Source organism: Chionomys nivalis, chromosome 19, assembly GCF_950005125.1.
Source record: "Chionomys nivalis chromosome 19, mChiNiv1.1, whole genome shotgun sequence".
NCBI lineage: Eukaryota > Metazoa > Chordata > Mammalia > Rodentia > Cricetidae > Chionomys > Chionomys nivalis.
The window spans coordinates 19,018,502-19,041,786 of record NC_080104.1 but is presented as its reverse complement, the minus strand read 5'-3'; the positions used below and the strand labels follow the sequence as shown (position 1 = coordinate 19,041,786).

General features: G+C 39.9%; 1 protein-coding gene across 1 annotated transcript in view; it reads left to right on the top strand.

Annotated features, from left to right (window-relative positions):
- Pkhd1 (PKHD1 ciliary IPT domain containing fibrocystin/polyductin) overlaps window positions 1-23,285 on the top strand; it is a 428,039-nt gene that overhangs the window by 122,655 nt on the left and 282,099 nt on the right. Inside the window, exon 35 of the mRNA XM_057751507.1 lies at window positions 13,168-13,324. Within this exon, the coding sequence (XP_057607490.1) occupies window positions 13,168-13,324 (157 nt within the window). The remainder of the gene's footprint in view (window positions 1-13,167; window positions 13,325-23,285) is intronic.

The following is a 23,285-nucleotide window of genomic DNA, read 5'->3' as shown; positions in this document are numbered from 1 at the left end:
TTATCTGTAGCATAAGCAATAAATTAGATTCTCAAAGAAACAACTTTAAATACGTCATTCTGATGTACTACATATATGAACATTGAATTTTGGGATATCTTAGTCCCTGGAACATTTAAATTGTGTCACCACCTGATGCTTTCCATACTGACCACTTGCATATGAAAACTTAAAAATAATAAAAAGTGGATTATTTCCCCACCATGTCAAATGGCATGTGGTTTTGATCCTGAGAGTGAAGCGTTTCCATCAGACTCCTCTATCTGAAATCTCTGGGTCTATTTCCTCCTTGCCTGGACTGCTGCTAGTGGTAGTTGGCGTTATTTAATTATCTCTACATTTTAACTGTGGTGTTTACCTTTAATATCACTCCAGTCAGTGAGTGATTCATGGCATCTGGAACTAAACAACAAGGTTTGGCAGAAAAAGGGACAATGTGTGGCAGATGCATTTGGACCCAGGAGGACAATGGCTTCGAAAGTGGGCTCTAAGAGCTTGGAAATTCAATTATGCATTTATGACTGCAGAAATCCGTACTGCAATGGATGGCTTATGGTGACTTTCACAAAAGATGCTGGGGATTTTGAACATCATGGCTGCTTTATACTAGGAAGGCATCCACCCTTCAGGAGACAGGCAAGCTCTTCAAATTTCAGGTGCTTGAGATATCATCCCAATTAGAAAACTCTGTCTGTGCTTCCTCATTCCTAAAACAAGGCTAGTAATTTGGGGAGTTAGCATTGACAGGAAACGCTGTGTGTCTTCTGCCTTATCAGAAACCCAGCAATGTCTTTATAAATAGGATTTGTCTCTATGGCATGTACTGGCTTTTTGGGGTCCTAGTCTGTTTGGATGCACACCTTCCTAGACCTGGATGGAGGAGGGAGGACCTTGAACTTCCCACAGGGCAGGGTACCCTGCCCTCTCTTAGGACTGGATGGGGAGAGGGAGGGGAAAGGGGGAGTGGGAGGGAAATAAAAGGAGGGGAGCAAGTGGAAATTTTGAATGGTATTATTTATAAAGCAATAAAAATTAAAAAATACTTCATAAAGAACAATGCTACTTTCAAGTGGTTTATTAGCCTTAACTGATATTTCCTTTGTCCTTCCTGTAGAGTATGTAAGTAAATGCATTTAATCAAGTCCTGTGAAGAAGCAGGTATAAGATTATTTCTGTTTGGTTTCCCCCTGCAATGAATTGCCGTTCTTTTTATTGAAGTTTTAAATTTTATTTCTCTTGAGATATATGTGAACACTGTATTTTTATCTTCTTTCCCTCCAACTTCTGTGTCTCTCTTCCCTTTCAAATGTATAATTTCTTCTTTAACTCTTATTGTTATACATATGTGAATATTAACATGCGTGGGAGTATATCAACCTATTGATTCCACTTATTGTTGATCAGATATACATGTGTCTGCTGTGGGATAATCCTTTTGTATACTATAAAGATTTGTCAATCATATTGGTTTAATAAAATGCTTATTGGCCAGTAGCCAGGCAGGAAGTATAGGCAGGACAACCAGACTATGAGAATTCTGGGAATTCTTGCAGTTGCAAGCCAGACGAGGGAAAGAAAGATGAGAATGCCTCACTGGGAAAAGATACCAAGCCACATGGCTAACCATAGACAAGAATTAAGAATGAATTTAAGTTGTAAGAGATAGTTAATATTAAGCCTGTGCTAATAGGCCAAAAAGTTTATTAGTAATATAAGCCTCTGAGTGTTTCTTTGGGACTGAATGGCTGCAGGACTGGGCCATTCTGTCTACATGTGCTTTGGACTGATTTCTTGGAATTAAATAACCTATGTAGGAGTTCATGCCTGGAGGAAACTGATTCTTCCTCTCTCAGTAACCATTGCCTGTAGCACTTCATCCATGGATGGGACCATGTGGGATTTCCCCTTTTCGTACTGGTATGTGAACTGAAATCACCATGCAGATCCTGTTCAGGAAACCTTATTGTTGCAATTTCATGAATACCTTTTCCATGTCATGTCTAAGGGATGCTTTTAAAGAGCAGGTACCTTGGGCTTTTGACTCTTACAACCTTTTAGCTTTTGCTTCCAAGTTTCCTAAGTCTTAGGTGTAAGGACTGTGTTCCAGATTGATAGTTGGGATAAACAGCCCACAGTCATTTTTCCTCTGTATTTGTTATAGTTTATTTTGTAAGTGAGGGAATACAAGTTCAATTCTTTGCTCCCTTCAGGAAGCAATGCCCCTTAAAGAGTAGTGCTATAAATATCACCGATATTTAAATAGTTTCACAAATAATGAAATGTGGGAGCTTTGAGAGGCTCTCTTGAAGGGCACATATTAAGGCCATGCTAGGCATCAGGAGGATTTTTTAATGTCACCTGGAGAGAGGCCGTAATAACTTTGGAATCCTTGTGGCATTTACTGTGTAGATTTAGCAGTCACAACTCCTCCCGAGCAAATGAAAGGTCTCTGTCTAGTCTTAATTTATACTTCTTGGCATCATAAATCTAGAAGCTTTATGCTGTATATTTTGTATGTGTGGGTCATTTATGTTGTCAGAACAGGCTGAAATTGGCCCCCAACATCATCTTGTTACTGACCCCTTTGAGCAGTTACTTCAGCTAATAAGGAGAAAAGCAAATGTTGTTCTTGGTGAAAGTTGTTCTCCAAAGGAGGTCATCATAGTGACATAGTAGGTTCCCATTGATTCTTAGTTAATGACCACATCTTAGAAACTTCAAACAAGGCTGACTTAGTATGTTTCACTCTGATAGATCACAGTTCTATACAGAGCAGCTGAGTTCACTGATTGAGGTCTCCCAAGGCTGAAATCAGAGTGACAATCAAAATGTATCCCCATTTGGAGCTCAGGCCATCTTTCTAGGACCATGTAGGTTGTCTGTTGAGGCCAGTTATTTGAGTCTTTAGAAATTAGGACCTAATTTCCTTGCTGACTTTTGGCCAGGGACTATGTTTAGCTCCTAAATGCTGATTTTAGGTCCAAGCCACAGGATCAATACCTTTTAGAGCCTGTTGGAAAAAAATCAATCTTAAGGGCTTAACTTAGGTCAAATCCACCTCACTTTTTAAAAAAACTATGTTTTTAGTAAGTGTATTTATTACACTTACCTTATGACGTCTCAATTCATGGAAGTTTACGTGAATTGCACAATGATATCTATGGATATCACCTGACTTACCCTTTGTCCCTATACATACATGTTTTCTTTTATTCCTCCAACGAGTCTCCTGTCTGCTTTTATATCACAAATACATAGTATATACTAGTCTACTTTTGAGAGAAAGCATGTGATGTTTGTCTGTTTCCTTCTCATTTTTCCTTCCCTCATCCTGAGTCTCCTTCAGAATACACACACGCACACACACACACACACACACAAACACACACACGTTATAGGGTTAAGGTATGTGTGTGTGGTCATAAACACATACACATAATATAGATTCCACATATGAGAGAAAAATATGGTATTTATTGTTCTGAGTTTGGTTTATTTTGCTTAACATACTAATCTTTAGTTCCATCCATTTTCTCCAAAATGACATATTATTTTTCTTTCTTTCTACACATTGTATATATCCAAATTTTCTCTATTTATCTGTTAATTGGCATCTAGACTCATTCTGTAACTTGGCCTTTGTGGATAGTGTTGCGATAAACATGGGTGTGCATGCATCTCTGATAAATGCTGACTCAAACTTCTTTCTTGCAAACATTCAGGAGTCCGGTTGGGTTATAAGGTAATTCTGTTACTAGTTTCTAGGGGAACCCTCCACACTGACTTCCATAATTTCTTTATGAGTTGTTCTCATTCCTGCCAGTAGAAAACAAGTGTTCTTCTCTCCTAATACCCTTGCTACTGTCTGTGGCCATTGTGTTCTTGATGATTGCCATTTTGATTTGGGAAATGGAATGTCAATGTGATCAGAATTGTGTGTGTGTGTGTGTGTGTGTGCCTGTGTGATGTTTATGTGCCTTCCTTTATTGCTCTCCATCTTATTTTTTGAGTCAGAGTCTCTCTGAACCTGGGGCTTGCCAATATGATTAAACTGGCTTGCCAATAAACTCCTCGGATGCTCCTGTCTCTACCTTCACAGCAGTGAAATTATAACTGCAAGATACCATGCCTAGATTTTTATGTCGGTTCTGAGGATTAAACACAGTTCATTCTCATGCTTGTATAGCAAGCACTTAGCCAATTAAGCCATCTCCAATGCCGCTCAATGCAGTTTTAATTTACATCTTCCCTGATGGCTAAGGTGTACACAAACACACACACACACACACACACACACACACACACACACACACAGTGTAGTAGGTGGTCTTGAGGCTGTGTTGAATTTCTGATAATGTAGGTGGTATGTTTGAGGAGATCCCTAGATTCAGCCTGCTTTGTGGGATCGTCTTTCTTCTGCTGGTGTTGCTGATATCTGTTAATGTCCACATCTTTCATTGTGTCTAAGGAATGGGCCCAGTCTGGGCTTTTTTTTTTCCTTCTGGGGAGTTTTCTGAGAATATTTTGGCTCTATTTTTTCTTTAAGAAACTCAGGACTGAGATGGTCCTGAAGGAATTCATCACATGAAGTCATCTGAAATTTTGAATGACTACCCAACATTGTGATCAATATTTCTTAAAACCTGGGGCACTCTAGAAGACTTAGCCATGCTTACTTCTGATCAAAATGTAGGAACTTCTCCAGTGCCTTTAGTCCAATTTGTTTGTGTTAATCAGAGCCTTGCCTTGCCCATTCTTTTAACTGATTTCTCACTGCAGCCCTTCCTTTAGCTTAGGAGGCATAGGCAATCAACTTTTGTTTATTTCTGAATTTCTTCTTTCGCCCTTGAGGAGATCATTATTTCTAAAGTACAAAAATGGTAGCCCAAACATTGGAAGCACCTAGAGCAGCTGGCAGTGACGACTTCTGTGATCAGAGACACTGAAGTCTGTAAACTAGGTTTCATTCCTTGGGCTTCTTCCTTCTTCTCTTCGCTATGACACATTCATTTGCTTTCCTTCAGGTACAAAGGGGACACAAAAATGAAAAGGAGGAAAAAAAATGCTTCCCCTGGTGTATGGAACTGAGAAGCTGTCAAAGCCTCGTAGCAGGGAATGTGTGCTCCTGTGTATTCAATCACGGAAATTAAGTGTTTTCGAAGGCAGTGCAGTCACGGGTCTATTGCATGGGGAAATAACATGTTGTAGTCCATCACTTAAAATGTTAACCTTGTCTCTTACTAGTGACTGCAAGCAGAAACATGTGCTGCACGCTCGCTGGTTAAATGGCAGTGTGTCAGCTCTGTGAAAAAGGCTAGCGTGTATCTGTCAATCTTCAGATTTGACTCTGTGTGTGAGAAGGCAAGCCCATGCCCATGCGTACACACATTCAAACATACACATACCGCTTCACCTTTCCACTTACCTGCGTGTGACTTCCCAAGACTTAGCTCATCACTTACTTACTAGAAGAAAACAAGAATTAATTTCTGCCACTAGGATATATTCTTTACTTTGCTATTTTTATTCCCGATCCTAAAATTCTTTCTTAGCTTAGCTACAATTACTTATATTTATCTATAGAAAGCTTTGTTTTGATGTAATTCAATACTGGGGAGTATACGTATGCTAGAATGAGCTCATTATCAGTAACATCCTGATAGTATGAACTACAGGGTTTGAGTAATCCACCAAACCTAAAAGATTTATATGACAAATATTTTAGATTTTGCAGGTCTTATCATCCCTATTGTGACTAGAACCACAAATATCATGAGTGAATTGCCAATGTGCTGTACCAATATCAAACTGAATAGGCTACATTTGGACTGTGGTTTGAGCACCAATATGTACTACTGAATATTTCATGTCATTCTTCTATGGCATATGAAAATTTGATATCTACTAAGTCTTTTCTCGGTGTTCTCCACTGCAGCAGCAGAAACGCTAGGTGCCACCCCCCTCCCTTGAGGTCCTGACACCCTACCTGTCCTTGCTGCGCTCTAGACGTGTTCATTCTTCAGGGTCTCTCTCCACTCCATTAGCCTTGGGCTCATACTCAGTATTTCTACTTCAGTCTCTTATCGGAGTTATGTAGCCAGTCACTCAATGTCAATAGTTCCTGCCACCCCCTGACATTTCTGATCCACTTTACCCTGCTCTTTTGTTTCTTTCAGGCAAACTATTTATTTTATATATTTATCTGTGATCTTGCTAGAAAGTAAGCTCCATGCCATCAGGGGTTTTCTGTGCTTTGTGCTTAGACCGATGCCTGAGGTGTAGTGTGTGCCCAATAAATATTTGTTGGATGTAGGGATCTATCATTCTGGAGTCGTAGACAAGGAGTCTATAGGGAGCCTATGCTTATTAAGCAGGATAACACCTGCTGAGTGAACTCAGTAAATCTTAGCCCTATTATTGTTATTACTGTTTTTGAGACTAAACATTAAGTGGAGAAGGTAATACCTTTCTGTATTTTTGTTTGTTCGTTTTATTTTGAAGATTAATGACCCTGAGAGTAAAATGCAAAGTACCATGCCTGGGACATTAGAGGCACTCAATTGCCAGGAAGTGAAATGATCCTCAGATTTAGAGTTCGGAAGATACATTCTTAGAATAAATATGATGATTCAGGTGGAGGTTATGAGGCTCTGGGAATTTATTTTGCTCGTAGACTGTGATAGTCCTCTGAAACCCATAATGTTAATAACTAAGATATGTGAAATATTGAGCTGGTAGCAATAAACTTTGAGAGTTAGTACAACCAATAAAAGAGGTAAAAAAGAAAGATCTCCAGTTTTCTGTGGAAGGGAAGGAGTAGATTGGATGTCTCTGGCAAGAGATTCTTTTGGCATTTCTCTGAGTGGTTAAACTGCTGGTGTACAGCAGGACTTTTTCCCATGCTGTTTTCTGATTGTGGAGGATTGATAAATACTGAGTAAAGAAGGAGATCAAGGGCTTAGAGGGGCTCCAGGAAGCATAAATTACACCAAACAAATTTAATTTGCTTTGTGTTCTCCAAAGAGTTAATAGGTTACAGGTCAAGGCTCCATTGGTAATCTTGGAAGGTGCAAATATGGGCTTTTCTGCAATGAGTGTTCTTTTGTTTCACAACCACCTGAAGTTATCGTAGACTGCGTAAATTTATCTTCAGTGTCAAGCTCTAAAAAAAAAAAAAAAGAAAAAGTAACAATTTTACGGAATTTCACCTACAAGGCCTCCACTGAGAGTTCTCCTGAGCCTCTCGCATCCTTGTCTGTTTTCCAGTTTTGAATCAGTAACAATTTAGCTATCTTGGCATTTCTTCATCCCCCCCCCCCCCCCCCCCCCCCGACAATGTGAGCATACAAAAAACAGGAAGGGGGCCATGAATTTTGGAAAATTTTCTTCTGATGAACTCACAAAATGTTTGGAATTTTCATTGGCCATCACTTTTAATATTACTTAGCTATATAACGTGACTGTTGGCACAGTAAAATGATTAGAGGACTGTAACTAGTATGTATGAAGATAATCATATATTTAGGTAGAAAAAGTAAAACATACAAAACAATGAAAGTGGAAATAATGCATAATATAAAGTCTCAGTTAATTATGAAGCATGTAGGTTTACAACCTGCTAATTAAGAATCTATGAGTGGTATTTATGTCAGCTTCAGAGAAGGATTTCCATGTAGCATGATGAATGATATATCAAACAAAAAGGCAAACAAATTTAGTTTCATAATAATTAAAAATATTTCTATGTAAAGAAACTCTTGATAGAACCCAAAGTTTTCATCTTATTAAATTATTGTGATTATTAAAATATTTTATATTGCAGTGTAATAATTACAAACCCAAAGGAGAATGGCCATTCATTTCTTTAAAAGCTATTTTTTTTTTTGGCTACTCATAGTACACCAGGCCTTATGGCTTGTGCGTCCTGGTGCTATAACAAAAGCTCAGAAGCTGTTATGAAGCTTCCCAGTCTGCCAGGGTCAGGCTTGAGTATGAATACATGTGCACTGCACTATATGGTGATAAGGGCTTTAGAGAGACTAAGGGGGTGGGGTAAAGGGAAGAAGAAAGTTATGACCACCACGAGGCTTTCTTTTCCATATCCCAAAACTTGCATGCCATGCAAGAAGGCCATATTCTGTTAAGGCTTAAGGAATTCTCTTCCTTGCTTTGGTCAGGCAGCTGTGACCACAGAGGTCCCCTTGCTCCACCTCCTTCGCCACTCTAGCTCACTTCATGCCTTCAAATAGACCCTTCTTTTGCCCGATGTTCCATCTTGCTGATCAATGACTTCTTTCAGGCGAGCTCTCGTGAAGTTGAGAGTCCATTTAAGGTGACAAGGAAGATTTGCAGACATTGCACTTTCCCAGAAGTTCAGAGAAGTGCTGACGTGCACCAAGAAGAAAACAAATTGCACCAGCTTCCTAGCTGAGGCGGGGAACCTTTTGCTTTTATTTACTTATTTAGTTTTTTTTTTTGTTGTTGTTGTTCATTTAAGGTTGGATATATGGGGCTGGATAAACATTTGAAGGCATGTTCTATCCTCTTAATTCTTGTACTACACTTGTAAGGAAATGATTTACTCCATCTGTGTAATAGAAGTGACAGATTTATCTATTGCTAGGAAGAAAACTAAAGTTGAAGTATGAGTAGCCTGGAAGCCATAGAGGAAAGAACTTATCTTATGTGGAAGTGAAGCCTTCACTGACCCATGTCTTATGACGGTGACAGACAGCATCATGGGAACCAGAAATCTCTTACTGTTGTCAATGGAAGGATTTCATGTGTTTTGACAAAGATCCCTGTGTTAATTCTGTGAGAATTGTTTTCTTAATTGGCTCAAAGAGTGGTGGATTAGAAGATGACTATATTGAAAGGGGATCCATACCCACTTGTCCATAGGACCCCAAGAGTCTTATATTGGGAGAGATCCTACCAATGCTGTCAACTCTAAAAATGGAAACCTACAATTCTTATGGCAGCAAACTTATCAGCACAATTACATGGAAATTTTGTAACCATGGGCATACATTGTTCCTCTTCTTCCCCAGGTACCTGTTAAATAGTTAAGGTCACACTCACATCTTTTGACATTTGAGTATTTAGTCCTTGTTTTAGACAAAAACAGGAATTATCTATATGATTGTATATAATTTTCTATGCCTTTACTCTGCTAAAGAGAATTCTAGGCTCCTAGCCACTTGAGGCTGGAAAATTAACACTGATATTCTTTTGCTATCTACCACATTTAACAGAGAAAAGTAAAGGGAAAGAAGTAAAATTGGATCAGGATATTGTAGGGAGAATCTCCTCTTTAGCATAGAGGCTGTCTCCAAATGGAGCTACACAACAGGGAAAGGCACGCGAAAGGGTATAGACCAAACACAGTTGGTTGAAAAAAGTCAGTATGTTTGATAATTTAGGTTCAGGCACCCATTAGTTTATATACTGTATTAGAAACATGATTGTGTGTGTGTGTTTGCATGTATGTGTTTGCGTGTGTGTGTATAGTGTGTGTATGTTTGTATACTCTCTGTGTAGTGAGTATAGTACGTGTTTGTGTGTATTTATGTCTGTGTGAGTATGTGTAATGTCTATAAAACCTGCAGTGGATTAGTATATAGAATAGTAATTTAATGAGTTATGAAACAATTAGTAGTGGGGAAGACTTTTAGGTAGAATCAGCATAATAATGATCAAAAATAAATCCCCTGACTCATTTGAATAAGTTCAAGAAATGATAAATTAATGTAGAGTGAGTTCTATGATATCCTGCCAGAATAGTAGAGAGAAGGATCCACCGAAATTGAGTTTTGAAAGATATAGTTAGAGGGAAGGGGAACATACTTGAACAGAGACATCGACATAAAAATGGGATGAGTCATGCGATATTTTAGGAAGAGCATCCCAGGAGTACCCAGGAGTAAATGATGTCAGTGGGCCTTTGCTTCACATGACTCCAGTCTCCTTACTATGTTGAAAACATTTGAACCTCCATTTCCTCAGCCTCAAAATGAAGATAACACTTTATGCATCTTCCACTGGCCAGGACTGACTGGAATAGTTCCAGAAAGGCTGCCAGGCCAGGCCTGGCTCGCTCCATGTTGGATAACAGTTAACAGAGCTAATTGTAGCAATTTAAAAATGTTCTCCAATCAATGGAAGACACCATGGAATTGTTTTCCTTTGATGCCCTTAAGTACCTAATTAATGTCTAGTTGATCCAGATATTTTTACTGAGTGTCACGAGCTTTCAGTTCCTTTGTAGCTCTGTGGCTGGGCTATGGATTTGCGCACAAGATTAATGTATAAGGCTTGTGCTGTTGAAGTCTTCATATGCCCTTGAGTTCACCCACACCACTCTTCCTAACTTAGTTTTACTGGGTTACTTTGATCCTCAGCTTGAATGTTGTTCAGGTGGAAATTCCACAGTTCTTTTTGTTTTTGAGATCTATGTCTCTGCCTTTGGCCTTTGCCTTGATTAGCCCCATGGACTCTGAAGCCAGATTGCCATCTGAGTGACAAGTCCCTCTACTCTATCCCCTGCACTTTTGATTCCCTAGATCTGTGGTGGTACCGAACAAGACTTTGTATTTTATTAAGTGCTGAGCTGAGAAACAGTTTGAAACATCACCTGTAAAGGGGAAGGAAGAAAGTTTGCTACAACTGCTCTGTCTCTGGCCCAGATATCCAAGCCTTCCTAGTTGTTTCAGTGAGGACTTGATGGCAGTGCAGATAGCCTGGTTCATGCAGTTTTATAGCTGGTATAGCCATCTCCATCTTTATAGCTTCCCCCACCACATTCCCCTCTTCAGTGTCCTCTGTTTGCCTTTCTTTCTGTTTCCTGTATTGACATGAATGAAATAAAGGAATACAGGCTGGTGGTATAGGCTTGGAATCTAGCTGTAGTTTTCTACTTTTGGTTGTTTTTGTTTTTAATAGGAGACATAGTCAGTAGAATCATAAGTTCCAGGTCAGCCTAGGTAACTCGGTAAGAACACATTTCAAAATAAATGTAAAGACAGGACTATAGATGGAGCTCAATGGTAGAACACTTGCCCAGCATGTAGAAGGCTCCCAACGGCTCCAGAAAACTCTGGAAGGGTCTAAGTTCAAACCCAAGTACCTTTATTTTGGCTTTGCTTCACTAGAGTTAGCTCTATGGTAAGATCAGCTGGAGAGGAAGACTTAACTCATTCTTCAAGATCATGGATAGTCACCATGGTGATGTAGCTCTTGAGGCCTCCAATGATGCTCAAGCACACTCCCTTTTAATTGTTGTAGCACGCGCGGGCACGCGTGCGCGCGCGCACACACACACATTCCTTAAATTTGTAGATGTAAAAACTGAAAAGCCATGCTGTATTCAATCTTAATCCTCATGGTGCTAGGTTAGGTCTTCATCTTGGGACTATTGACTTAGGAGGGTCAACATCCTCTTTCAGAAAATATACTACCATTTCTAGAAACAACATTTTCTATTTTATCTCTCAGAAATACTCCAGGACACAATTCTCTATGTGAGTATAATTATTAGCATTACAAATATGTACTCCCTTCTTTTTATTTAAAACATGTTTTTGGTGATCCCTTGGGAAAGTCACATCATGCACCCAATCCTGATTGCCCAGTTCCTCCATATCTGCCCCTCACACTCATAATGTTCCCCCCCCGCAAATTAAAAAGTATTAACAAAAAGGAAAACAAGCAAAAAAAAACCCCACTTTCCTTTCCCACTTCTCCAACATCTCCTCATTTGTCTTAGTGGCACTTGGAGCTGTGGTGCGCCACACCATGGACACAGTGCCCTTTTGTTTACTCGGCTTGACTTGGAAATGTCCATTGCGATGAGCTGTTGGTCTGGTTCAGGGCCCTTTACATTGTTTTCTTTTCTTCTTTTTTACACAATAATTAATCTTTTATTTTCATTTAAAATTTTCCCTTCACTTCCAAACTTTTTTTTCTAGAAATTAAGAAACATACATAAACAGATAAGGTTGTTACTAACTGTAATTTAAAAAATATATTTTTAATTATGTGCTTTATATCTAGGCTGTATATTTTCCTCCCTCCTCTTCTTCCAGTCCCTCCCGCCCCTCTGTTCCCATCCCCCCCATCTATTGCTCCTGCATCTTTGTTTAGGAAAGGGCGGGTCTCCCCCCCCCCATCAACAAAACAGGGCATATCAAGTTGCAGTAAGACTAAATACCTCCCCATGTATTAAGGCTGGGCAAGGTGACCCAGTATGAGGATTAGGGTCCCCAAAGCAAGGCTCCCTTCTTAATGACTGCCTCCCATCTGTCTACAACCTGTCATGAGGGGACTTCTTTGGTACATATGTGTGGACACTTCAGACATTTGGTTGGAGTATCAGTATGACAGTTCTGTTGATGCTTTTCTTTGAGGAAACCATGTTTCCTACCCTGAGTTTTAGATATTTCCCTTCCTGTTAGCTTGAGAACTTCATAAGCCACGTGCTGAGTCTCACATGTGCGGTGACTTTTATGTCTCTGCTCTTTAAAGCCCGTGGCTTTAGAGTGACCATGAGGGAAGAGGAAAACTGGAAGTTCTGTGAGTACAACTCAGGAGATGAGAGGCTGACTCTTCTCAGTCCTGCCCTCTGCCCTTCACATAAACCACCGGCTGTTCATTTGTCATCTGAAGTCGGCCTGCCTCTCACTGGTGCCGGCCTCAGCTTTGTTCAACACAACTTGCTTTCTGAGAGGACAGGGCTGTGCGGAATGGTACATCTGTGCTCTCCAGAGGAGGAAGGTTCCCATGAAACAGGGACACTTGGTGGCAGAGTCAGTGAAAAATTATACAAATTACATCAAGCAAAATGCCACCCATCAAGGAGAATATTCTAATTCTCTCTAGTCCAGGCTATTCATGACATTTTTGTGTAAGATTCAATACAGGTCTGTAAAAGTAAGGCATGGAATCAGCTCTGCCTGTTAGGTTCAAGGGAGTCTGCACAGAGAAAAAAAATAGAAAAAAATTAGGAGCTGAGCACAGAGGTGTAGCTTATATCCTTTTATATTTTTCTTCAGCTTGGGTTAGTTGTTCAAGGAAAAGAGAGCGACTAATTTTTCCCGAAGCATTTACCATTTTCCGTTGCTCGCTGTGCCATCCTGCTTTAGAAACAAGCCGAATCATTCTCTCTTCCAGGGCAACTTTTCCTTCCAGTTCTGTAGGAGGTGGTCCAGACCTCACAGTTGGTTTCCCCATAGAGTGCCACAAGATGGCGACAGCGTCACGGTGGAGACCGGCCAGCTGCTCCTGCTGGATGCGAACACAAGCCTCCTGAATTCGCTGCACCTTAAAGGTCTGTGGAGTTTGAACAGCCTGTGGTCACTCGGAGGGAGTGGGAAGAGAGGGGGAAGGTTCTGGAGAACTTTCAGCGTTTGACTGACAGTTTATTTTGAAACCAGATTGAAACGTCTTTTAAAATGAAAAGTAAGAAATGGTCGGAGGAGTTCAAAGTAAAAGGCCGTTCTTTTCCGCTCTTTTAAAGCTCGGAGCTTAATTATTTTATTTTTTTCAAAACCAAGAGAGTTAATAGTGTTCTCCAGGAGCAGCTGCCTTGCCCAGCCCTTTGTAGTCATGCTTATCCAGGGCAAACCCCACAATATAGCAAAATGCCTTGAAATTGGTTAATGCTGCTGCCTTTGAAATCCTCTGCCAAGAAAGCAATGTCTTCCTGCGTTTACCCTGTTGTGGTTTTGTCTTCTTGGTCCCATGGAAAGGCATATAAATAGGCTTCCTTAGTGCAAAACCATCCACATAGCTCTAGGGTATAGGAAGTTGGAGGAGCCTGAGAATTCAAATTTCAACTCATCTACCATGTGGCTAAGTCAGTCACTTCACCTCTTTGTGCATTTATTTTTGCATCTGTGAAATGATAATAAATCACACTTCCTACTTCATGCGCTGATAATAAGAAATAGTTTTGAAAGTGCCTTTGCTCATTGTCAGATGGAAACTGTGTGGGAGAAATGCTTAGTTATGGACGCCTCTAAAACTTGACACCAGTAGCTACTATAGATGCCGTAAACAACGCTTGTATGCACTCTTGTTACAGTAAGAGCGTATCTACACACCCAAACATTTGGAAGAGGATTAGCTAAAGTACTTTTGATATCTCTTTCTTTCTTTCTTTCTTTCTTTCTTTCTTTCTTTCTTTCTTTCTTTCTTTCTTTCTTTCTTTCTTTCCTCCCTCCCTCCCTCCCTCCCTCCCTCCCTCCCTCCCTCCCTCCCTCCCTCCCTCCTTCCTTCCTTCCTTCCTTCTTTTTTTTCAAGACAGGGTTTCTCTGTAGTCTTGGAGCCTGTCCTGGAACTAGTTCTTGTAGACCAGGCTGGTCTCAAACTCACAGACATCTGCCTGCTTCTACCTCCCGAGTGCTGGGATTAAAGTCATGTGCCGCCACGATCTGGCTATGATACCTGTTTCTTGTAGACTGAATCAAGATTTTCTGGCCAGTTATTGTGACATTCTTTATTCTGGAAGCTGCTTTTATTTTTCCTTTGTTCCCAGGCAAGAAGTTTTCTGTCCCGTCAGTGAATTAGTGCCCTTTAAGAGGTAGAATGTCTGTCATATTAAGTTTTTGCCTGTTTTGTGCTTTCTTTCTTTCCTTCCTTCCTTCCTTCCTTCCTTCCTTCCTTCCTTCCTTCCTTCCTTCCTTTCTTTCTTTCTTTCTTTCTTTCTTTCTTTCTTTCTTTCTTTCTGTGTATACATGTATGAATGTAGTATGTATGCATGCATATATGTAGATCAGTGGCTATTGGGTTATGTATGCATGTATGTATGTGACTTAGTGACTATGGGGAATATTATGTATGTGACCTAGTTGCTATGGTGTGTGTCTGTGTGTGTAATTAAAAGTAGGTATGTAGCTTTGTGGCTATGGAAGTATTATGTATGTATATATGTAATGTGGTTTAATGTATTGTATGTATATATGTGGCTTAGTGGCTATAGGGATATGTATGTGTGTGTGTATGTAAATGACTTAGTAGTTAAGGAATATCAATAAATCAGTATATCCTGAAGACTAGCAAAGACAAAGTAAAATTAGAGACTTAAAACTGCATCTCAAAAGTTTTCCTTGCTAAGCTTTAAATGGGCACCATTCCCACAGAATCTGAATTATGCTAGAGGATGGGGTACCCTGCAGCTTCTCAAGGGTCTTGGCCTTTTGTTGACACAACCATTTGAAAGACTCTTTCCTTCTCAAGTCTTGGATTTATAAGTCTGGTCTTTGGGTATATGCTTATTTCTTAGGAATGTTTAACCAAGAAATAGTGTTGAAAAGACGAGATCTGAAGGAAGAGGCTTCAGGAGAAAGGAAGGACCCTGTGCATCGTTTACAGCTTTTCTCTATGAGTTCAGAGATGCAAGTAACTCACCCACTTCCCCCTCACTGAAGGTTTCCTATGATCATTTAGATTAGACAATATTTCACTCTTGAGTTGTGTAGAATCGATGAGCAGCATTTGGGAAGACACTCTCATTCTGAGGAGTGGAAGAACAAGAAGTGGGTATCAGCCTTTGGACACTTAGCTTACAAGAGTTCTTTGAAGGGAAGGGAGTTGCCTCCAGAGAAGCTTAGATTTTTATCATAGAGACACAAATTGTAGATCTAGAAATAAGGAAAACAATGAAAAGCCAAAGACCAAATTTTTCTCAACAGATAATTTTTGAATGATAATTAAGTAGCCTAGGAATTCTCTCAGATGCCAGAAAAAGTGAAGAAAACCATTAATGGTAGCAATATTACTGAAAGGAAATAACAAGGGGAGTAAATACGACAGATTGACGTTTCTAGTTCTAGCTAAAGCAGTTGATAGATACAAGCAGAGATGTATAGTGCGGAGTGAGTAGTTATTAGAGTTGACCTGTGGAGAGGATTCAGAACATGCCATTTTTTTGAGGTATGTTAAGTAATACAAGTCAGTAAAATATTTGCTGTGCAGGAAATAAGAACCCAGGTTCCATTCCAGAACTCACATGAAAATGTCAGGTGTACTGACATGCACTTGTAAGCCCCGTGCCAGGGAGGCACACACAGGGAGATCCCTGGGGCTCACTGGTGAGCCAGTATAGCCTAATTGGTGAGCTCCAGGGCAAGAGCCACCTGATCTCAAATGAAGCTACATAGCATTTCTGAGAATAACAACCAAGGTTAACCTCTATATGAACATACCCACACATTCTCACACATGGACGTCCACATGTTTAAAAGAGAGCACGTTATTTATTTCAGACTTGTGTTTTGATCACATGGAGAATCAAAGTTGGAGGGACTTCCCTACCTTACTTACTGAAATTGCATGTTTCTAGTAGTGAACCTAATCATAGACTTCATGCTTTGTTTTACCATAACCACCAGTCATTCCTGCTGTCTCAAGCCTCACTGGGTGTTTGTACATCTACACTTACTTCAGTATCATTTTATTCCTGATCGCTGTAATTTTAGGTCTGAATTGCTAAACATTGCCACTAAGTTTTCCCCAGTGCTTCTAACTTTGTGTGTGTGTTTCTTTTTAGCAGAATTCCAATTTGTAACAGCAAGAAGGTAAATTGTTGTGTGTTCAAGCTTCCTTTGGAGCTGGGCATAGTCTTGTGCTAACACCTTGTCTAAGAAGAAATTTACATGTATAAGAAGTTTCTTAAAGTAGAGCTGATGCAGTAGGGGTCATGTTTGTATTTCATTTCTTCCTCATTTCCTGTTGTGTACATATGACGGCTTAATCAGCCACTGTATAAGATTATTAGGTGATTTGGTAAGGATGGGGAAGAAGGAACATGAAATGAGCTCAGGACCTTGATGACTCTGGAGTTGTTCTGGTAATATTGAACTGGACACGTTTTAAAAAGATGTAATATATTATTCATTCTTTGAGAATTTCATATATGCTTGCAATGCATTTTCATCATTCTTATCCCCAACTCCTTGTTTTAACTCCTTCTGGAACTACTCCCTTAACCATAACCCCTCCCAACTTTCTATCTGAATAAGCCTCTGAGTCTAAGCAGACAGTCCATCTGTACATGGGTGTGGGACCATCCACTGGAGCATGGTTGGCCTGCCTGTGGCTATAACCCTGAGGAAAATGGACAGTCCTCCCCCAGTAGCTAACAACTTTCTCTAGCTCCTGAGCTGGGGGTGGGAGCTCATGAGCTTCTTCCCACTCTATGCAGAAGGAAGTTCCTTTTTGAAAGCAACTGTTTGAATAGAAAATGAGATTCCTTGTACTGAAGTCATTGCAATTTGCCTTGAGTTCTGTATGCTAAGGTGTGCCCTATCAGTGTTAGCTCATGCCTTCTAAACTATCACACCCCCTTGTTGCTTCTCTCTTCAGAACCCTCTAATGACTTTACATCTCACCAAGACTAAAACCCAAGGTCCTTCTTTAACTTTGGATTTATTCTTTGATCTTGTCATTTTTACTCACCACAGCTAAGCACTTCTGTGAAACTACCTGACCTTAGACCTTGGCCCTTGATGTCCTTTATCTGCAATATTTGTTCTCTAGGTTCATGTAGCTTGCTCATTGTGTTTATATGCTCTCTGAGACAATATCAGTGTATCAGAAAGGGCCTATAGGACATCTTTCCCAAAATTGCAACTACCCCTCTGTAATTGGAGACTGCAATTTCATTTTCTGGCTACTCTGATCTGAATTATCACACAAAAACTGTATTAATTACATGTTTGGCTAGTGGCTCGGGCATATTTCTAGCTAGGTCTTATATCTTAAATTAACTCATTTCTATTAATCTGTGTATTGTCATGAGGATGTGGCTTACTGGTAAAGTTCTGGCATCATTCTCCTTCGGCAGGAACATGGTGTTTGCCTGATCCGGCCTTCCTTATCCCTGCATTCAGTTTAGTTTTCTGCCTTCCTATATTGTGCCCTGCAATAGGCCAAAGTGACTTCTTTATTAACCAAATGTAATAAAACATATTCACAGCATATAGAACAAAATCCCACATCACTCTTCTTATTCTCTGTGTTGGTTTGGTTTTCCTTCTTCATAATTTTATTACCACAAGTCATATTTTAAACTTAGTCATTGCTACAAAGCGTGTCTCTTCTCATAGAATAATTCCCAAATCAAAAAAACCATGAATTTGTTGGCTGTTGTCTAGTCAGGATATAGAACAGTGTGGAACAAATGACCAAGATTAAAAGCTGCACGGTGATTGTCACATGAATGAGCAAGCAAATGGTCTACGGTTCAAGGTCTGGGTGAAATCTATTGCATATATGAAAATAATTCCTGATTTCTTGAATATTATCTTTCCCAATTAATTTGTTTTCTGTCTCTTTAATTGTTTCAGTGATACATATCTCTACTTTTAATTATTCTTAAATTGTTTGAAATAAGCTGGATTCTTGTGATCACGATAAAGACATCCAGATATATCTACTTTTGTTTTATTCTGGAGTGCAAACACATTTACCTGTTGAGCTATTTTGTTGTCTCTCTTCAGCATTATTTTATTATTGTGAGTCATCTCTACTTCTACTTCTTCTATTCTCCTTCTCCTGTTTTTGTATTTTTGAAGCAGAGTCCCTAACGAAAGCTGGGTTTTAAATCCTTATAGCTGAAGAGGACTTTGAACTTACCATCCTTCTGCATCTAGTTCCTATTGCTAGATTATAGGTTGACAACACAGTGACATACTGGGAATGGAACTCTGAGCTTCATACCTGCCAATCCAGTACTATCAGCTGCACATAATGCCCAACCTCCAATTTTTTCTTTTAGTTATTAGGGATACTGTTAAACACAAAAGAGAATTAATCACTTATTACTAATGAGATGGGGTTGGGAATAGGCATCTTGCCTTCATTTCATTAATTATACTTTTTGTGCTTTTATGTTAAGATGCCCAATAGCTAAAGGCATTTCTGAATTAAAACTTATCATTTTTATTTCAAGTAATTATGAGAAGCAATAAAAACAAAGAAGGAAAGTTCTCCTATTTCAAAGAATTATGCATCCCAGTCAAGGATCTTCTGCAGTTGAGGAAACATTTATATTTCCGGAATGAGGCAATGAATCTCTTTTTCATCTGGTGGTCAAGCAGCTTGATATTAACTGGCTGAGAGATAATAATTAAGAGTTAATTAAGGGAGGACAGACCATCCTCATGGTTTAGAGCCTTTATAATTTAGGTGTCTCTCTGTGTCTTTCTCTCATACATACATGCACAAAATCTATGATAAATGCAAGCTGGTGGATACATTAATTTCAGTATCCAGTGTGTGTATGTATATATAAATATGTGTGTGTGTATAAGTGTGCACATGTAAATATGTAATTAAAACTTCATATTTTACACTAAAAATACATATAAGAATAACATTTTGTACTTTCTTATTTCTCACAATGCCATTTCTTTAAAACCTTTTTACCAGAAGCTTGCTTCCAATTTCCATTGCTGCTTAGTAATACATTGCTTGCCCTTAATGCGATTTTCTATTTCTTGGTCTACTGGTGTATACCACGACAGTTAAATGCTTGGCAGACTTTCAAGCCAGAAGGAGCCGAGTTAGATCTAGGCCTCAGCATCCACCATTTCTGTGACCTTGGCTAAACTGAGCCCGTGTGAGCCTCAGGGTTCTCCTTCCTGGGGCAGTACCAGATTGTAATGACTTCAGAAATCACAGCAATAGCAAGAGCAAGCTCTTGGGACGGTTACGAGGCAGTATTACTATGCACTCCTCAGTCACAGGGATGTTTTGAGTTAAATGAGGAAATATTTTTAAAGCCATTAGTTTTTGACAGAGCCTGGTCCCGAATAAGAACTCAATTAACATCCGTTGTTCCTTTTGGACTAAGAACGATAACAGAGGAGATGGCTGAGAATCAGACCGAAGTTAAAATTTGATTTACAGATAGCAGCTGCTTCTATATATAAAACAAACTGGATTATATGAAAGAATTAGCTGGATAATAAAGGCCTTGGATTGCTTTTGCCCCTGTTATCTTCAGGATGCGCACTGAAGTGTTTTTCTTTCCTTTGCAAGGGAAGAAGGGACAGGAGGTAGAAACAGCAGAATCCTCATCTGCCTGCCTCCTAGTTGCTCAGGATCATGGCTTTTCTGGTGCAACTTGGAATGTGGACTCATTTCCTTTAAAGTTGTTTTCAGTTCAGTTTTAAGGAGACTCAGATCTTTTGGATCTATTATAATCAGGACTTGTATAGTATAAACATGATGATCGCTGGTTTTTTGAGATGAAACATTTATTTTAAACAATGCAATATTTTATTTCTAATTTGAGAATTTCATACATACCCATAACACATTTGGATTATATTCAGCGTCCTCTACTCCCCAAGTTGCTTCCAGATCTAACTTCTACTCCATTTCCTCTCCCCACATCATTCCCATTTTGAAAAATAACTGAGTCCAATTAGTGTAACCCGTGTGAGGTGGAGCCAATGGAACACGGCTGATTCCTAAGAAAATGAGTTTTCTTCTCCTGGTGGCCCTCAATTGGCAGTAGCTCCTCAGCTGGGGTGGAGGCTTGGGGCCCTCCCTGTCCCATGCTGGAATTCTGACTGGCTTGTTTTGTGCAGATGTTGTCCTTGTCACCACAGCTTCTGACAGTTTATGAGTGCAGTGCCATTTCTCAACTCACCGTTGAACCCGTTGTCAAATTTTTTCATCTTTGGAAAGGTTCTGGGGATTTTAGGGTACACCATTAGGTGCTGAACCCAGCTTGCCATTTTTTCCCCCTGATGTGTTGGCTTTTGCTAGTACCAAAGATACAATATAAATGGAGAAATAATTTTGTATCACAGTGTGATATGTTTGTCTTTTGTGCTAAGAGGGACATGGCAGAGCAGAAAAACTCATACTGGGGACATGAGGCAGAGGATGGAGAAGAGGCCAGGGCATGATAGTCTCTAATATATTCCTCTAGTGACTTAAGGCCCCCCACAAGGTCCTGATTTCTGTGTCTCACCACCTCCCAGGGATGCAAATCTGTCAAGGGATCAATCCATTGATTGGGTCAGAGTCCTCCGGATCTAGTTGTCCTGGCAATGTCCTCATAAGCACACCCTGAGCTCTGCTTTCCTAACTTCAGTTCAATTAAGTTCATAGTCAAGACTAAGCATCTCTCCAGGGAACTGTATACGTTGTTGCTTCTTATTGACACTGACCTAGCCTGGGATTCTGATGGGGCTTCAGGTCTACTTAGTAATAGAGTGATCAGGAAATGCTATAAAGAGGGCTTCCCTGATATGCCATTTGTTACCTTTCTTGTTAGCAGTTGCTTGACAGATTTCTCTATACCTGCAGTATTTGTAGACACCAGCTTTGGTTAAAAGGAAGTGGAGGGGAGGCAGGGAGGGGAGGAGAGAAAAGTGTAGAGCTCAATAAAAGTCTATTTAGAAAAGAAAAAACAAAGAAATAGTGAAGTTCCAGGTGCCCTGGTACACACCTTTAATCCCTGGATTGTGGAGGCAGAGGCAGAGACAGAGAGGCCGGAAGATTTCTGTGAGTTTGAAGCCAGCCAGAATGACAGAGTGGAACTGTATCAAAACAGCTTTAACAGTCCCAAATTACATTATTAGAAATGTATTCCTGTGTAAATGCTATATCTAATATTCATTACAAAATTCAATATATTCAATAAAGTGAAAAATTTAAATGTGCTGAACAGTCTAGAATAAAACTATTAGTTTTTCTGTACCTACCCCCTCCAAAAATAAAAGAGGAAGTGGATCTGATGACAGGCTCGAGTTTTGCTCCTAGTGAAATATTCCGTATTAAGGTTTCTTTCTGGAATAGGATGCTTGGTCAACATGTGATCTGAAGCTGCCAACATTTGTTTCAAATTAGTAAACTTAAAATGATTTAGCTATAAATTGCCTGTGAAGAAGACTGAATTACTTCCTTTGTTGGTCAAAATATGGCCACTTGTCTTGGGGTTTCTATGATGTGAAGAGACTCCATGACCATGGTAACTCTAAAATAGGAAAATATTTAATTGAGGTGGCAACTTATACTTTCAGAGCTTCAGTCCATTATCATCATGGTGAGACAAGGCAATGAGCAGGTAGATAGGTTGTATGTAGCCGAGTGTTCTACATCTTAGGAAAAAAGAGAGTGGACTGTCATGGTGGGTGGTATGGATGTGCATGAGAATACAGAAGACCCCAAGCCCACCTCCACAGCATCTACTTCAACAAAGCTACATCTCCTAAAGTGCCATTGCCTTCCGGGGACATTTTCTTTCAATCCACCGGACCACTCTTCAGACAGAAGATGGTAAATTGACCCACTACAGTTTGGTCAGCAAGATGGACCCTCGGTCGAATCCGAGGCAGCCACAGATATTTCAGTGGGTCTGATAAGTCTGCTAGCGCCTGGATAATAGCATCTCCTTCCTATTAGTAGGGAGAGAAGTGGATTGAAGTATATGTAGCACTGGGGAGGAGGAGTAGTGGAGGACAGGGAAATTGTACTGCCTACATTTGCCAACAAGCATTCCGTGTGGTCCAGAGCTGAAACTTGATGAAGTCTGTACCGGAAAGTATTAGCCTGGGTAGTTTTGAAAATTACCCATACTTTCTTTTACCTTGGATGTCTTTATGTATCTTTCCCTAGTGACAGGTTGATGTAACTTTCACTATGGAAAGATACTTACCTGTAAGGCTAACTGGGCTATTGACAGAATTTATAATCTACTGATAACTTGACGTAATTTGTGTTTGTGTATGGGCATACTTGTTGGAATGTGTGCTTATACATGTGGAAATATGTGTGTATGTGTTGTGTGTGTATGTGTGTGTGTGTGTAGGGTAAAGGACAACTTTGAGTGTCATTCTTCAGGCTTGGTACACTCTTTTTATTGTTGTTTGCTGTAGAATATTTCTTTACACTGTGTGAATATGTGTTTTATGTTTGGTTTAATAAAGAAACTGAGAGCCGGGCGGTGGTGGCGCACGCCTTTAATCCCAGCACTCGGGAGGCAGAGGCAGGCGGATCTCTGGGAGTTCGAGACCAGCCTGGTCTACAAGAGCTAGTTCCAGGACAGGCTCCAAAACCGCAGAGAAACCCTGTCTCGAAAAACCAAAAAAAAAAAAAAGAAAAAAAAAAAAAAAGCTGAGAAGCTGACTGGCAAGTAGCTGAACAGAATAAGATTAGGCAGGAGAGCCAGACTAGGAGAATGCCGTGAGGAAGAAGTGAGGAGTCTGGAGTTGCTAGCCAGATGCAGAGGGAACAGGAGATGAACATGCCATGCTAATAAAGGTATCGCC